Raw genomic sequence first — 17,148 nt, forward strand, 5'->3', positions numbered from 1 at the left:
ATCCAAGTTTGGCATATTTTTTTAATACTAAATATACATTTTACTCCATTCGATTAAAATTTTTGACTAAATATACCTACTAAACGATATAATAAAATATCTTTTTATCTTACTCAATGTAAACAAACAAAACTTAAGCTATGTTCTTTTATAGGAAACTATATTATAATAATTATCCTATAACATTGTCAATATTATCACGATCTAACCTAAATCAGGTTAATTTATGATTATACAAGGGGTACATACTAAGACCCACTTAATTCATATTTAGCTACGTGACAATTTTAGATCTCGTCCAAAATCACTTGAAGCTAATCCTTAGAAGTTTTATCCTACTAAGAATAATACTTTAGTTTCGACCACCCATTCAAGGATACATACTCTTGTGTCCTTCTGCACGATCAATATTAACTTTCGATAGCTTCAACAAGTCGAAGGGAAGCATCATATTGACTATTTTATGAACGTGAAAATAATTAAGTTGTAATTCTTCACACTCACGCTCACAACTTTTATAGTTATATATTCTCATCGATTCTTATTATAAATTGTCTGTAAAGGGACCTCTAAATACGGCAACCACAAAACAACAACGTTGCGTATCTATAGACGCCCAGGGAAATATATTGTCTTAGAATAGCAACATGTGACGACCTAATTCCAAAGACTTAATCTAGGATTCAAACATCCACTACCCCTATATTCTTAATAGTTAGTTTACAAAAAATCAAATCAAATCAATAGATTATAATTATCAACATTTAATATAGGTAAAAAAAAAGAATTTCAGTAAAAAAAAAGGTTTCTGATACGCGCCTGTGGAAGACGAGAAACGGAGAAGAGATTGACACGCGCTTGACTCGGAAAACGGGGAGCAGTTTCGTCTTCTTCTTCCTTCGATCTCCGCCTTATAAAATCCGACCGCTCTCTGCGTTTTCAGTTTCCAATTTCAACACGGAAACCCTAACCATGGCGGACCCGATCGCGGAGGATCAAAACCCTAACCCTAATCCTTACGCTTCCGAATTTGACTCCCTCCAAATTCCGCCTCTCGATTCTCTGTTCTTCTCCGATCCCAACCACAACGTCCCCGGGGAGGAGGAGCCTTTTATTTATGCTTCCGGCTCCGCCTTCGATTTCGGATTCGACGAGAATAGCGATTTCGAGCTCACCTTTGACGACCTTGAAGACCTCTACCTCCCCTCTGAGGCCGACGATTTCCTCATTTCCGAGAATTCCCCGGAGTCGGCTCCTCATGTTCCGCCCCAGGGATCGCCGGGATCGGGGAGTTCTGCGGTTTCCGGCGATCAGTCTCCTGATGATTGTAAGTTTCTTGACAACTATCAATCTTCGAAATTACGGACGATGGATAGCGAGTGTCTTTCGGCTCATTCTGGGGGCTGGGACTCAAAGGCTTCGAGGGTTTTGAATTGCTCCTCTCCGCAGCATGGTGGTAGTGATCAGGAGTTCTCCGGCGGGCCGGCGTCGTCTCAGGGCTCGGGTTCTGGGAATTGCGGTTCGGGCGTCTCTGAGGGAATTAATTGCCCATCTCGTGATGCAGAGTATTATGATGATACTGTCGACCAGAAGATTAAATCAGAGGAAATGGAGAAGAATTGCATGGCGAAGAGGAAGAAAGAACATGATGAAGGGAATGCGGATTCGAGATCTGCCAAGTATCGAAAAGCATCTGGACCTGCAGATAGCATAAATCCCCAATTGGGTTCCATTGCTATAAACGAGGACGAAGAGAAGAAGAAGGCGAGGTTGATGAGGAATCGAGAGAGTGCGCAGCTCTCGAGGCAGAGGAAAAAGCATTATGTGGAAGAGTTGGAGGATAAAGTGAGAACTATGCATTCAACCATTGCTGAACTGAATGGTAAGATATCATATATGATGGCTGAGAATGCGGGTCTCAGACAGCAGCTGAGTGGTAGTGGTATGTGTCAGCCTCCTCCTCCTGGTATGTATCCGCACCCCTCAATGGCTCCAATGACTTATCCATGGGTCCCCTGCGCTCCCTATGTTGTTAAACCGCAAGGATCTCAGGTCCCTCTGGTTCCAATTCCTAGACTAAAGTCCCAGCAACCTGCTCCGGTAGCAAGGGGTAAAAAGAATGAGAGTAAGAAGGCTGAGGGAAGAACTAAGAAGGTTGCCAGTGTTAGTTTTCTGGGTCTGTTGTTCTTTATTATGCTTTTTGGTGGTCTAGTTCCTGTAGTTAATGTCAAATTTGGAAACGTAGGAGGAGTTCCTGGTAAGTTGGCATTTGTTAGTGATAGGTTATACAATCAGAATCGAGAGAGGGTTTTGAGAGTTGGTAGGTATTCCAATTTATCCAATGGTGTGAATGTAGGAACTCCTTGTGGGAAATCTGGTACTTTGAACCGCTTACAGTGTGAGCGATCTTATAAGAAAGGACGAGACTTGAAATTTGATCAACAAGTAAAAGGGCCGCAGCATTTACATGATTCAGATGAGTCTATTAAGGTTGGAAATGGTAGCGAACCTCTTGTGGCTTCCTTGTATGTTCCAAGGAATGACAAATTAGTGAAGATTGATGGAAACTTGATAATTCATTCTTTCCTGGCTAGCGAGAAAGCTATGGCCTCTCACACGGCGTCTGATACGGACAAGGCTCGGGAAACTGGTCTTGCGATCCCTAGAGACCTTAGTCCAGCCCTTACCATCCCAAACATCAGGGCAAATGGTGGTAAACATTCTAATGTGTACAGAAAACCTGCCGAACAACCGAAGGCACTCCCTTCTGGTCCAGCTAACAGTTTAAAGGACCACATCAAAGCAACCGCTGCTGATGGCAAACTTCAACAGTGGTTCCGTGAAGGTCTTGCAGGTAATACTACCTAGCATATTGACTTTAATTCTTATTATTCGGTTACAATTTTTATACTTGGAATGCCGTTATTTGGAAGTTCTATTTGTTGCACAACCTATTTGAAGAATTAACTCACCCGTTTGGCATTAGAATTGTAATTACATCGGATGGCTTTCGAAACAAGAGATATTGACACTGGATTATGTGTTTGTTTCTTTTCCTGCCCCTGTCATTTTAAAGATAAACAGGATGATTGCCAACTTGAGCATGAATCCGGAGTTAAGACATCTATATTTAGGTTGGAATCTCTACTAATACCCTGGAAAGAATTGGCAGCAGAAGACTGACCCATTGACTCATTGACTCTGTTTCTCTTGTTAGCCTTTTACACTTGTGCAAGAAAACTGCTACACAAGTCTTGGACTTTGAATTTTCAGGGCTTCTTCAATCTGATTGTGACTTCTCACCCCACAAAAGGTGTTTGAGCGTTTTAACTATATGTTCCATACATGGATTAGGATGACTTTTCATCAGATTTATGCACAGGAATAGTTTTTGTCCAGTAGGGCGTGATAGATTAGATTGTTTGCTCGAATATAACATCTTTTAAACCTTGAAATAGCAATCACCTAACTAGTAACCTGTTACTTGTGGACTTTTGTAAAATTGCTTTATCAGATCCCCCACGTCTGCAAAAAGAATAAGTGCGGTGGACATGGACATGAGTGTCAAACTCTAATATGGCTCGACTTTTGCTTGATTAATGGACTAGTAGGCCAATGCAAGGTTTGGGTTCGACGTTATGTTATAAATACTTATGGTTTCCTTCTCCATCTGTAGGGCCGATGTTGAGTTCTGGCTCGTGCACTGAAGTGTTCCAGTTCGATGTTTCGTCAACGTCTCCAGGAGCAATAGTTCCAGCATCTTCAATTGCCAACACTTCTGAATCACATCGCAAGAATGCTACTCACCTTAACAAGGGAAGGAATAGGAGAATCCTGGGTGGTCTTCCAGTTCCCCTCGGCGGATCAAATTTCAACATCACAGAAGAACCTGTTGGAAACCCACGCAAAGACAGCTTCACAGGTAACAACAAAACAGCTTCTTCCATGGTAGTTTCTGTGCTCATTGATCCAAGAGAAGCTGGCGACAGCGAAGTCGATGGCGTAATTACGCCAAAGTCGCTCTCGAGAGTTTTTGTTGTCGTGTTGCTGGATAGTGTCAAGTACGTCACTTATTCATGCGTTCTCCCCCGCTCGGGTCCTCATCTCGTGTCTACTTAGCACTTGGGAGAAACCATTTTGGGGGCCATAGGAAGTTCTGCCTGCCAATTGATCTACATAATACCACAAAATTTTGTACATAACAGTGCAATTGGTGGCTTTTAAGAATAACCTTCTTCTAATCTTGACTTTGAATGGGCCTTAACTTGCAGGATTAGTGTATTTTAAGTTATAGTCAAAGTTTGTAATGGGCTGTCTGTAGGTTTTTTCTTTAACTTTCTTCCTCGGTCATCAATAGCCGTAGGGTAAAAAGCAGAAGTGCTAGAAACTCAAATGTTTGAATGAGTACTATTTAACTATCTCCATTATACACTAATTTGCTACTTACTTTCATTTTATTAATTCTCTCTAATCACTGTAATTGTAAAGGCTGTGAAGTATGACAGCAGACTGACTGACTCATCGGTTCTGATTTTTCAAAACCGACAACCGAACCGTCTATCCCAAAAATCGACCGACCGACTCAGTCGACTCATTTTTTTTTGGATCTGTACGCTCACTCCTAATATTTACTATGGCAAAGTCGAGGATAATAATTAGGCAAAATATGAAAATGTTGAAGGTTTGTCTCCTGTTCTCGTTTTTTTTCCTCTCTTTTTGGGTGAGAATTCGAACCGCGTTGGGGACGATGGGCGACATTTTTATTGTTTCATTGACAAAATTTAATAGGGAAATAAATAATTTAAAACTGTTTAAGTATAAAACGAACTAAAAAAAAGACTTGGTATTTAATGCATATATTTCAATTAGTTAAATTTTTTGAATCCTATTAAAATTTCATATATTTTTTGCTTTAGTATTTAATGCATTAATACGTTATTTCCTTTTATATTTAATGTATTCAGGAGGTTTTTTGAACTCTGTATTCAAGAGTTGGAGGTTCAATTAACAATAAATCAACGTATTTGTTCATTAAATAAATAATACTATTTAACAATCTTTTATTAAATAAAAATGTCGCGATGTGGTGAATATTGAGGTAGTAAAGAATCTTTATGAAAATATACAATTTTCAACTCCAAGATGACTACACAATTTCTTTTCAAGAAAAAAGAAAAAGAAAAAAGATCACTACACAGTCTAGGATTGTAGACATAGTTGATTACTGTGGGTGTCCAGTGTCCAGGCCAACTTTCCCGTAGTCTTGTGAGCTCAAAAGAAAAAAGAAAAAAAATCTATAATCTCATGAGTTCGATCTTTCTTGGAGGCGAAGGAAGGCGAGTGGTAAATATGTGCTAAATTTGCATTAACCATAATTATAAAGTTGTGTATTTTATGTTAAGAGAAATAGTCATTTGATTTATCTTTGAATATTTTGTCTATTATTGATCTACAATGAATTGACACGTGAACATTATTGAAAGAACTTTTTCTTTCTATATGGTTGGGGGTAATGTGAGAAGATGAGTCATATTTTGGTCTAATCTCACTTGTAACAGTTTATTTTAGGGTTTGTTTATACGTCTGTTATATATAATTTTGGACCAAAATTCTAGCGGTTAATTTTAGGGCTCGTTTGGTAACGTTGTCGTTTCTATTAAGTATTTTATAACTAAATATGTTTATTGTTTTCTAACTAAATATGTTTATTTGATTATTAAGGATCCCACGTCGAAAAGAAAAGGACCTTACGATGATTTATAATAGACATGAGCTACTCCTCTCATTCCTAGTGGCCTTTGGCAATTGTCCGATGTGGGGTTTTCAAAGCCAAATCAGTCCATTTTGCAATAAAACTAGTACTAAAATAACAAAAAAAAACTTGTAGGTTTAATTTGGATCCTCGTGCTTTATAGTGGATCCCCGATTGAGGACGCGACGGGTGGGAGATCCTTGTCCTAAATATATATACATCCCCATCCCTACCCTGTAAAGTCATTTCAAGGTTTCAACTATGCAAAATTTATGTTTTGTCTCTAGACCCATCTCTTATACCTCACGAGTCCTATTCATTCTCTAATATATAGCTTGACATTATCTTATCATGGGAAAAAAAAATCTTTTTGGCTGGATAACGAGGAGGTATAGTTGTTATCCAATCCCAACACTTAAGAGAGCCACTCATATATATAATCAATAAGGAAGAAGTGCACACATGGCACTTTCTCAACTACTAAGGAACTGCAAATTCTATCTTGTAATAAAAATATTTCTTAATTCTCCATTTGAATTTGTTCTAAAAACAAAAGGTTTATTGTGCCAACGCTTGTGTCACCCTTACCCTCGTGAATCAAAGACCACACTCGTATAGACATAATTTATAACACGATTAGGATTAAAATCAAATAAGCATATAATCATATATTGTCGCATATCCTAGTGGCTAAGTATGCATTTTCTTTAACGATCGTATATGAAGCTGCATGATATATCACACAATCCAATCTTATGCATTCCTATTACACATGATATATTCACTCACATGTCACCACCGAGTGATCTAGAACCGTTTGTAATATTTATATACAAATAGGATCCCATCAATATGTTACCAGGACAACATTTGAACCATATCCATATACAATAATAAACTATTTAAGCCTCTATTCTTAAACTAGATGCTTTTATATGTTGATTACATATTAGTTTTAAGATCATATATGGTGGCTTAGGAGTGATTAAACATTCAATAATATCAAAACATTTGATAAATTGCACAAGTAGATACTTAGTTCCTTACATTTATATTTAAAATGTTTACTTGAGTAAACATGAACGAGGCTTTTAGTTTCTTTGATTTTGCCGTTGCATGCGCCCCCTATGTTTAAGGCAATACCTTCCACGACACCTTTTTCTATTTCTTCTAAAAGTTTGTTTGGCATACATTTTAGCACTTGAAAATTTGTTTCAATGAGTTAGTACAAAACCTCGGACACACCTACCTTCACTGTGATTTGAAGCCTCTACCTCGAGGAGAACCTATTAGAGAAATATGGATAGAAAACTTAAGAAAACACAAAATTAACAATTCGAACTCAACGGTGTTTCGTTAAGACAATTTTGTTCCCTCTATGGTGCTCAAGATTTCATGAACAATTGTCTCCTACCAATCTGTGAAGGCAACATTTCATGCACAAGACTGAACAAATCTTAGTATTTAAGTAATTGTACAGAGGGAAAACGAGAGAATTTTGAGGGATGATTTTTATGTGTTGCACAACTTAAAAGAGCCATATATTTATAGACTATTTGTAGTGAATCAAATAGTTACATGTTTTCATGTAAAATTATGTCTTTTGATAAAAGGACATAACCTTAATTACAAAATACACATTATTCATGAAAAGTTGTGATTCTTCATTGTTAATAAAAACAATTTTATTAAAAATTCCAACAAAATCAAATTCCTCATGAATTTCTATCCATCTTGCTTACTTTGGAGTAATTTATTGTGTTTTGATGCATGTATTAATGAGCAACATTGTGTATCATTACAACAAACTCAATTCCAAACAAATAGTACCTGATCTACATGCTAAGTAAATGACGAAATTTTTCGCTCCCATCTCCTTGTGGGCGTACTCTCTCTACTTCACATCTTTTCACATCTTTTCAGAATGAATTAACATCTCGAATAAGAACTTCTCCAATTGAAATCTAGCAATCTCATGATAGGGTCTTTAATCTTTCAAAAATCATCATAGCATTATTCAGTCCATATCCGGTGGCACCATTCTTTAATAGATCGTACAAAGGCTACACCTTGTTATTATACCCTAAACTGACCCATCAATAGTGTTGTTAGCTAGTTCAAGGAAAGTTCTCAATTTTGGTACCTTGAATGAGGCAAGAGGCAAGCCAATTAATTCATTATAGCTTTGAATTCTCTCACAAGTATGGTTTTACCTCTTTTTATGTACATATATGAAAAGCTACTTCATGTGCTTGGCCCATACTCCCACCAAGGCTTCCAAAAGGTACAGCAATACCTACAAAATCTTGAAGTTGATCCAATTCCGACAAAAAGAAGTGGGCTGTCGACCACATATCCAATTAATGTCGGCAACAACTCAGCTACCAAATAAGTCAACCTTTTGGATTTGGTTGTCGTCAGTTGTAATGTAGTTTTTTTTTTGTTTTACTTCCAGGATTTCTTGCGATTTGGATGGTAATAGATGTCTTGTCTACTTTAGCTATGTTTGAATTGCCGTAAGAAATAAGAATTTTAGTTTTAAGAATGAATTCGAGTCGAGAAGGTACCAATTTAACATTGGTTTGAGAACCTTTTGACGATCAAGTTAATAATTTGATTGTGAGAGTGAGTATGAATAAAGAATGTCAAGTATTTTTTAACTGCCCACATTTTTATTGTTTGGAAAAATAAAGAGATACGTGTTTAGCTTTGTTTGATGCTAGATCTATATTTCTAAACAGGATGTAAATACTTAGGAATAAGATTTATAACGCTACCTAAAAACTGAGTCTCAACGAAAGTAGTGGAAAATTGAATCTGAATAGTTCGAAACAATATTATGTCTATTTGGCAATAGTAGGATTTATCAATGTAAGAGCTTCGAGTAGTAGTAGTAGAGAAAAAGAAGTCAAGTTAGTCAACCTCCCCCTTTTTATTTCGAACTTACTTGCGAGTGTTCTGTGCATATTTACTTTTGTTTTTTGAACCACTCTAATTTCCATGGTGGTTCATTTATGTCGATTTTAGTCTAGTTTAGAAAAGAAGTAATATATTTTTAGGAAATTATAGTGGGTAGCAAAAATCTTGTATGTATTTCAAAATATGTCACTTGTTTTTTAAAATTTTCAAATATAGCACAAAATTAGAATCATGATTTTGGAATGTTTCATTATTTCAATTTTACCCTTTTTATTTTTCTAGATCTTGCGAGTAAAATCTATTCGTTTATTCTTCGTTCGTATATCAGACACTTATATCAGTGGTATATCAGATACTCATATCAATAGTATATCAGACACTCATATTAGTAGTATGTTAGATGTATATCCCATACATATTGCACAGACACTTATATCAGTAGTATATTAGATATATATCACATATATATTGCAAATATATCACACCCATATCAGCAGTATATCAGATGTATATCACATACATATTACAAGTATATCAGATACTTATATGAGTAGTATATCATACAAATACTCATTTCAGTATCACATACACATATCAATAGTCAAATATATTACATATATTACAGATGTATATCATTTGGACAAACCTGTCATTTCAAAATTGGACCTCCGATTATTTGAAAAAAAATGCTATATTTGAAAAAACTAGATGTGGTTGCTATTTTACTAATTTTGCTAAACGTTTTTGCCATATTTGCAATTGTCCCTATATTTTTTTGGTCAGTACTTTCGTAAATTAATTTTATAGGGAATTTTGATTATTTCAATTTTCGTGGAGACGATTTTTTTATTACTTGCTACGATCATACTGTGTACACTTACACATTGTTTGACACATAGGTTACTAGAACAACATTCTTTCTAACAATATTGAGATCCACTCGTACAAGAATCTATTTTTTTACAATGGATTATTTTTTGGGTTTAAATGTGTCACAAAATCAGCCAAATTCAGTGGTTTGAGAATATCATAGCATTTTCCAAACATCTGACCTTGAAACTTTGGTCATTGTTTTGTATAAAATGGGCTGGTGGTTGGGCAAAAAATTTTGTAGTTTTTTCAATAGTCAACTTGGCTTTCTTTCTTTTGGGTATTATAAAATTTTGAAACTTTCAATCCTTAGATATATATTTTTTTAATCAGTATGGGTTTCTAAGTCAAAGAATACCTAAAAAACAACAGAACCAATTCTCTCTAAATCGGTTTTGAATCAGGTGCCATGAATTTATTTTGGTGAAAACAACTCTTTCCAGTTATATTTGTAAATATTATTGGGTTACTGTTTTTTTATGATTTAAATTTTTAGATATTCTATTGATTATCCAGAGGTCGAATCTCGAAATTAGCAGATTTGAAAATTGATCCCATTTTTAAAATTTTTTTAGAGTGTTTAGTATATATTTGTAAACTAGGGGTAGTTATGAAATAAATATTTACTTCAATCCAAAATAAATATGATATAAATTTTGTAGTGTTAGTATTTTGTAATATTATATAATTTATAATATACTATACTTTACAATTTTAAATTTTAACAAAAATGAAATGAGTTTATAGAAAAATTTGTCTTTTTTTTCTAAATTTAATTTTACATTTTAAAGTTTCAAATTCGAAGGTAAAAAAGACTAATAAAGTAAAATTAGAATTTAAAAAATAAATGTGAGACTCACTCAATATTCAACTAATCTAAAAGCAAGAAAAAAAATCGATATGGGTTACGAAACCATCCTGATTTCCTTTCGACCTTTGATTCGAGGAAGGACAATTTCGTCCTTATATCTTATTGCCTCTTTTATGTTGAGGAGTTTTATTGGTAATAATCTCTCATTTTTAATCATCTGATCGACTAAACAAAATGTTTAGCTCATTTTTATTTTTATATATTTTATTATTGTAGTTGTTGATGTAAAATTCTGTCGAGCTGTCGAGGTCGGCCATGTGGCAATGGGCCGAGCTGTGAGGTGCGAGCTCAGGAAAGGTCGGACTTGAAAAAGAAAGTAAATACTCCGACGCTCAAGTCAGTATAGGTGTGAGCTCAAATAGGTCATTCTTGAAGTAGAATTACATGCCTGAGTAAGAGGAATGAAGATCCTTTCATAGGCGAGTGAAAGGACACATCCGTTATGGCCGTTACAACAGGGCAATTAGATGTCGGATCATAGGGCGGCAATGATTGAGGTCGGCTATGGATGTGCTTAGTAGCTCAAGGTCGGCCATATGTGAATTTAGGAGCTCGGCCATAGGTGAGCTAAGGAGCTCGACAATAGAGGAGCTCGACCATAGGTGAGCTTATGAGCCCGACTATAGGTGAGCTAAGGAGTTCGGCAATATGTGAGCTTAGGAGCTCGACCATAGGTGAACTTAGGAGCTCGGCGGTAGCTTGGCCATATCTCGCCAGATGGTATGTCATATTTTTGCCTCCTACAATAATAATTAGTTGATCTATGTAATTGATGAATGCATAGATATATTGATCGAGATTATTATAATAATTAATAAGTATTGATTTGACACGTGTTAATGTTTTTTTTCTTTTTGAAATAGTGTTAATGTTTTTTTAATCTATCTTTATCTCTATTAATTTTTGGATTGTTATTTCTGTAATGTACGTTTATAAAGATAGAGGATTTCATCTCATAGGTACACAAATACATATAAGCTATTAATTAGTACAATAATGGTGGAAAATATATTATCAATTCTTGAGCATTTGTAACACAAAAAGTAGGTTTGATAATAAATGACTTCTAGTAGTTTGACGTTGGCTAAAAGAACTCAAACGATTAAGTTAGTAAAATAACATAACTTCGTTGGTATGAGTTAACTGCATAAATGTAATGGAGGCTTATCTAATTTCTGAAAAGAAAGTAGTATTTATGGTGTTCAAATTTCGAATTCCATTCTCTAAGACGGACTAATGGCTCATACAATTCATATATTCACGCATGAGAGAGGAGAAAAACGATGAATTTATCTTCATCCGACTCGCATGCCTTGACCAACTAGGCCCAGTCAACCATTAGGATGACTTTGCCCTTACCAACCTATGTTGGAACCTCTACTTCACCTCGTAAACTTGATAAAGCGGTTAAATTCCAACCCTACAGAATTCAGTCCTCGATCGTAAACTTGCTCACCCAGATATATTTTATTTTGGAGGGCAAAATAGGAAGAGTCTTGAACTCTCATTTTTCACATTTAAATAAACAAGGAAGCCATGTGTGTGTGAGAGAGAGAGTTGCTTGCAAGATTTGAAACCTTCCAAAAAAAGAAAAATGAAAAGAAAAGAGGCAAATGGGTATACTTTTTGAGGTGTGTGGCAAAGGATAAGAACATACATATGGAAACCCTTATCCTCTGCACTATCAATTGGAATCAAAGCAAATGAATCCCCCTTTTGCCTTCCCCACTACTCCATTGGATAAACTCATCACCCACATAAACTCTATCAATATAAATATATCCTTCCTTTTATATCTAAATTTATTAGTGAAGGTCAAAGCTTCCCTACTCATCATCATTTTTCCTTTTCTTTTTCCAAACATCAAATAGCCTTCAAAACATATATATGATGTAATAAATGAGAGGATTATCCATTGGCTGAGGTTTAATGGAGGGTGAAGAGTTGACTAATGTTAAGATGGATTGATGGCAAACACATGGCCTTTGAAAGAGAGAGAAAAAAAATGGAAAACTAGCTTCTTACCTACCAATTTCAATGAATTTTTTGTCTTCTTGTTTTGTGTGTGCGAGAGAGGTGTGTTTGGTGATTCTTAGCTGTTGATCCAAGAGAGCAAGCAAATACCCAAAATGGGAAATATCTGCAAGCCTATCCCTCTGACCTTTCCTGTTTGACAACGTTACTGTTGTTCTTTCATGATGAAAAACCAGAAACAAGAAATGAGAGCATTATTCGACAACCAACCACAGACAAGCAAGCACCAAAAGATTGTGAGTAGAATTATTGCCATTCATATGAAGGAGTATACAGATTTATAATGTTTATGGAAGTGCACCATGTTGTGTGCAAAATTATATTACATTAGCCTCAATAGTATGGAAGAAACCCTTCCTTCAATGTGATAGAAAGAGGGGGGGAGAGGGAAACCGTCTATAAGAAAGTAGTCAGTGAGTGAAGTGAAGAGGATTGTAAAATGAGAGGGTTCTGTACAGGCATATTATGTAAGAGAGAACCAAGTCAAGACACTAACAATAACCACTGATAAAGCTGTGCTATATAATTTTGCCTCCCAAATTCCACTAGAAACTCTCTATACTTGCAAAATGTACTTTAAAAGTAGGAAATGGGTTTCTAACTCCGACTTGCCTTTGAATCGGAATCGCCCTCCCCAGAAACGACACAGTGGGAAACCAAGTTTCTTGTTCAAGCGCGACGGTCAAGACACTGTTTGCCAGGGAGTTTTAGCATGACCTTCCACCTACTCTGAGATGGAGGTCACTCGGAGCGTATTCTGGAAGTTGCAGTCTTCTTCCTGACGGTTGATGATCCTAACGCCGTCCGTTTGCCCGATGTCGGTTGTGGCCTACAGATTTTAGGTGTGGATTTTTGTGGCCAAGTCCCTGCTTGGGGAGATCACGCAATTCCATGACCTGTATCGTACGCTGCTTCTTGGCTGTCAAATAAAACATCATATGTCAGAATTTTCGAGAACTTTGTTACATGATTTGTTTAAAGAAAGCTCTCATTTGGTATAAGAGAATTGATGAAAGCATATAGAATCATCAGCGGAAGCAAATACCGTTCTCGGCTTGTTGGTAACTCTCTTGGAGTCTCCTCTTAGTGGCTTCTAGTTTCATCTGAACTGCATCCTCATCTGAACACTTGACTCTCTGGCAGGCAGGAATCGAAAAAATCAGATAAAATTACGAAGGTTGAACCCCTAATTACTTACAATTGGATCTTCTAGTACTTACATCTTGCTGGTTCCTCTTTGGGATTGTAGGCTTATCCAGCTTGCGCATGGACTTCTCGTGATTGTCCTTTGGCTCTGCGCTTAGCTTCTGTGGCCTTGAAAGCCCAGAATTCGTGTTTGATGATGGCTTGTTTGGCTTCACAACTTGTTCCTTTAGTTGGCTCTTATGGTCCTTAGCAAGCCCATTGACCTCTTGAGCAGTTTGTTGTTTAGACCTTGTAGGATTTTGATTGCCATTTGATGTTTTTCTTCCAATGTCACGGTTCTTGACAACTTCCCCGCCATTTCGAGGATCTGAAACAGCATATCCCATTCATAATCAGGAATCCAAGGCATGGAGAATTTAAAAACAGAACCGAATAGCAAGCAGTCTAGAGAAGCATAAGATATTGCAAAACAAACTCACTTCCATCATCGTCCATGCCATCGAAGAACTTCACCAAGGAAAGGAATGGGACGAAAGTAAAATTCAGTCGATTAGAACTGATGCAACTTAAATAAGATAATTTCTATTTAGAATAAACAACCCAATATAACATGAAATAAGAGATATACTTGTGAGAGCTCCATTGATGTGGGCTGAGTAGCAAAAAATACAGCTTCATCTAGAGGAGGAAATGGAAGCCCTTCTTCAAAATCTTCTTCTTCTTCTGTGGCAGACTTATTTTTGGAATCCGGTGTGACTTCTTCTGCACCTTTTTGTCAATAAAAGGAAAAAAGAAAAACGTTCCTCAATTATGAACTCTCGAGAATTGGCATGGAACAAAAGAAATTTTTGTAAACAATCTATACCTTGAGCAGCAGGTGCAGCTTTTACCCACTCATCCACCATTTCTTTCCACTCACTGCAACAATCAAATTTCAAACAAAGTAAATTAGTAACAAAGTAGTAACACGAGTCTTCATAGTAGTGTCTTTCTTATCTAACTTCCATTAAGTGAATCAGAAACGTGAAGGTTAACGAGGACCGGGTTTCTTTTTATGCAAAGAAAAGTGCAGAAGATAGGATAGGACAGGACAGATAGAGAACTCTCCCAGAATGTAACAAGTTTAAATAACACAGATGAGATAGGGGTTCATTAACTAATCCTAAATGTTCTTCGTCCAGTCGATAAAAAAAGAATAACGAACACTGAATGAACATAAAAGGCAAATAAATTGTTATTTGCATCAAAGCAGGTGGCTAATAATGATGATTGTTAATTGAATAAATGGAATGATTAATAGAAAACCAATTATGAGACTCAGACAAAAGAGAGAAACTAATCCTCAGTTCTTAAAAGTTCAAAACCAAAACTGTAAGATTTATAGAACTTTGCAGGAGGAGACCTATTGAAAAGGTGTTAAACAGAGAGTCAACAGTAAATTTACTTTTGGCAATCATCACAAAACACTATACTTATAGAGCTCTGAAGGAAAGATTTTAATACCTGATAAGAACTCGAGCAAGATTGCGGATGCCCTTCGATCCATGCTTTCGAAGACCATTAACAACCTTGCCAATCTCAGTTGCCTGATAAAGGGGAAAAAAAGCCTCTAAACTTGAGTCCCAATTCTACTCGGAAACAAGAACAACCAACAACAATTAACTTGCCCAAAAATTTCCAAAAGTAAACTAAAGAATTCAAATCACCTGCAGAGTGTCAACTGATAGAGACATCAATTCCAGTCTTCTCAGTGATTCAAACAATATGGAATCAGACTGCACAAGAACAGAAACAGAGCAATGATGATCATGAGAGAAAAGAACATCACAGAAAATGTAAAGTTCCACAGAACAACAAATCTTCAATAACCATTTACCTCCTCTTCAAAATTATTCAGAATCTCTTTGATCCTCAAAATCTCCCCAGCAATCTCAGATTCTTGCTCAATTTCATCAGTCAATGCTTCAGCTTCACCGTAGCTGTAGTTGCTAACCTGGTTCAAATTCATCTCCCCTTGATCATCTCTACTGCTATAAGCCTTGCTCTCTTTGCTCCCACCAGCCTCGAACTCCTCGCACCGATCTGCGGCAAAATCGCTCTTGAAACCCCTTTCTCCGTCGTCACCGTCAACGTCGCCGGGCACCGCCAGCTCCACTCGGTCGCAGCCCAAACAGCGAGTCAATCTGCAGGAGAACAACTGCTCAGCAATTCGATCTCTCCTCAATCTGAACTCCTTAGGGCAATCGGAAGCCGCCACCAAGATTGCGTAATCGATTATGCTAAAGATATCCGAATTCGCATTCCTAAAGTAATTCCTCCAGTAATCGAGAGACGCGGACTTGGCGGCCATGATCGGAATATGGGAATTCGAACTGGGATCGAAGAGTAGGAAAAATTCAACCCAATACTCAGAATCCGAGTACGAATTCCATGGAGGGTTTCGAAAAGAATACCTAAATACCGAAAACAAAAACTGGGAATTCCACCCAGTTGATTCGAGGTGGACGATTTCGATGCAAATCCCCAAATGAAGCTAAAAAACCCCCCACCCCCGTAGCTCAAATTCAGCACAACGAGAATCCGATTCCCAGAAAAATTCGTTAGCAACCAAAATCGTTAACAACACTTGTAATCAATCCATCCGGTTTGGACCCGGAATGAGTTTGTTAATGTGGTGGGGTGTTGTAGTGAGTCCTTGTGCTTGGATTGTCGATAAAGCCCAATAACAAAAATTGAGGATCGGATCAAGAACGAACAGGGGAAGGATAATTACAAGCGATTGAATGATAAAACCCGAGTTTTTTCGTTGTGGGGTTCTTTCAAAAATCTCGAAGTTGAATTCCTTTTTGAAAAATTTTCCCGGAAAAGCTCCGGGAATTTCTGGGAGAAAAATATCGGGTATATGGGGAATGAAAGAGAAGAGAATTGAAGAGAAAATAGAAAAGAAAAAAAAGAAAGTAGAGAAAGAAGAATCAACGATTGTTTGTTTGTTTGTCTCTCTCTCTCTAGAAACTGGATTGGGAAAAACTGGGTGCTGCAGAAAAGGCACAGAATTTAGGGGTACCCAAAACTGGTCCCTCCCTTCATTCTTCAACTTCAACAATGAGAAAAATGTTTTCTTACTTTCTTCCCACTCCCACCAAAATCCAAGAAACTGCGAATTTTCTTGTCCCACTTGATAATCATTTCGTTTTTCGTAATTTTTTCTTGTTTTTAAAGCATATATAACTTTTTTGTTAAATTAAAAATAATAATAAAAAATTAAAAAACTACTTGATTTTAAAATGTTTAGAAAAATTGTTTAACAAAATAAAACAATTAAGTAAAAGGTGGAAAGTAATTATTATAGAATTAATTTTTAAAAATAAAAAATAAAAGAGTTGGAACTGTTTTATTTTGCTCATAATTTCTTTGATATGTTTTTAAGGTTGTGTTAATTCTAAGTTAAATTTAAAAAAATAAAAGTAATTTTTTGAAAACTCTATTTTTAATTTTCAAAATTTAACTTGGATTTTAAAAATAAAGTTAAAATGTAAGTAGCAACATAAAGGATAGT

At 36.3% G+C, this 17,148-nt stretch overlaps 2 protein-coding genes across 2 annotated transcripts; one reads left to right on the top strand and one right to left on the bottom strand.

The window, feature by feature from the left end:
* The first annotated feature begins 892 nt into the window (after nt 1-892).
* LOC111019833 (bZIP transcription factor 17) lies at nt 893-4,457 on the top strand. Its single transcript, XM_022296328.2, has 2 exons — nt 893-2,854; nt 3,677-4,457. The coding sequence occupies exons 1-2, from the start codon at nt 973-975 to the stop codon at nt 4,117-4,119; spliced, it is 2,325 nt and encodes a 774-aa protein (XP_022152020.1). The 5' UTR covers nt 893-972; the 3' UTR covers nt 4,120-4,457.
* An 8,223-nt stretch (nt 4,458-12,680) lies between these two features.
* Nucleotides 12,681-16,683, bottom strand: LOC111019850 (Transcription elongation factor (TFIIS) family protein). The gene is made up of 9 exons (XM_022296348.2): nt 15,469-16,683; nt 15,299-15,367; nt 15,096-15,178; nt 14,458-14,510; nt 14,221-14,360; nt 14,072-14,099; nt 13,667-13,959; nt 13,492-13,582; nt 12,681-13,365 (listed from the first exon to the last, which is right to left on the bottom strand). Exons 1-9 carry the CDS (start codon nt 15,940-15,942, stop codon nt 13,241-13,243), a joined length of 1,356 nt encoding a protein of 451 aa, XP_022152040.1. The 5' UTR covers nt 15,943-16,683; the 3' UTR covers nt 12,681-13,240.
* Between the last annotated feature and the right edge of the window lie 465 nt (nt 16,684-17,148).

Source organism: Momordica charantia, assembly GCF_013281855.1.
Source record: "Momordica charantia cultivar OHB3-1 chromosome 5 unlocalized genomic scaffold, Mcharantia_2.0 BLBB01000005.1, whole genome shotgun sequence".
NCBI lineage: Eukaryota > Viridiplantae > Streptophyta > Magnoliopsida > Cucurbitales > Cucurbitaceae > Momordica > Momordica charantia.

What these genes read in the sequence shown, in the direction of transcription:
- LOC111019833 (XM_022296328.2), top strand. Translation starts at nt 973, where the DNA reads ATGGCGGACCCGATCGCGGAGGATCAAAACCCTAACCCTAATCCTTAC. An exon ending in GTTCCGTGAAGGTCTTGCAG is followed by an intron (nt 2,855 to 3,676) that starts GTAATACTACCT and finishes CTCCATCTGTAG; the next exon opens with GGCCGATGTTGAGTTCTGGC.
- LOC111019850 (XM_022296348.2), bottom strand. Translation starts at nt 15,942, where the DNA reads ATGGCCGCCAAGTCCGCGTCTCTCGATTACTGGAGGAATTACTTTAGG. An exon ending in CATCAATGGAGCTCTCACAA is followed by an intron (nt 14,100 to 14,220) that starts GTATATCTCTTA and finishes TCCTTGGTGAAG; the next exon opens with TTCTTCGATGGCATGGACGA. An exon ending in CAAAGAGGAACCAGCAAGAT is followed by an intron (nt 13,583 to 13,666) that starts GTAAGTACTAGA and finishes CCTGCCTGCCAG; the next exon opens with AGAGTCAAGTGTTCAGATGA.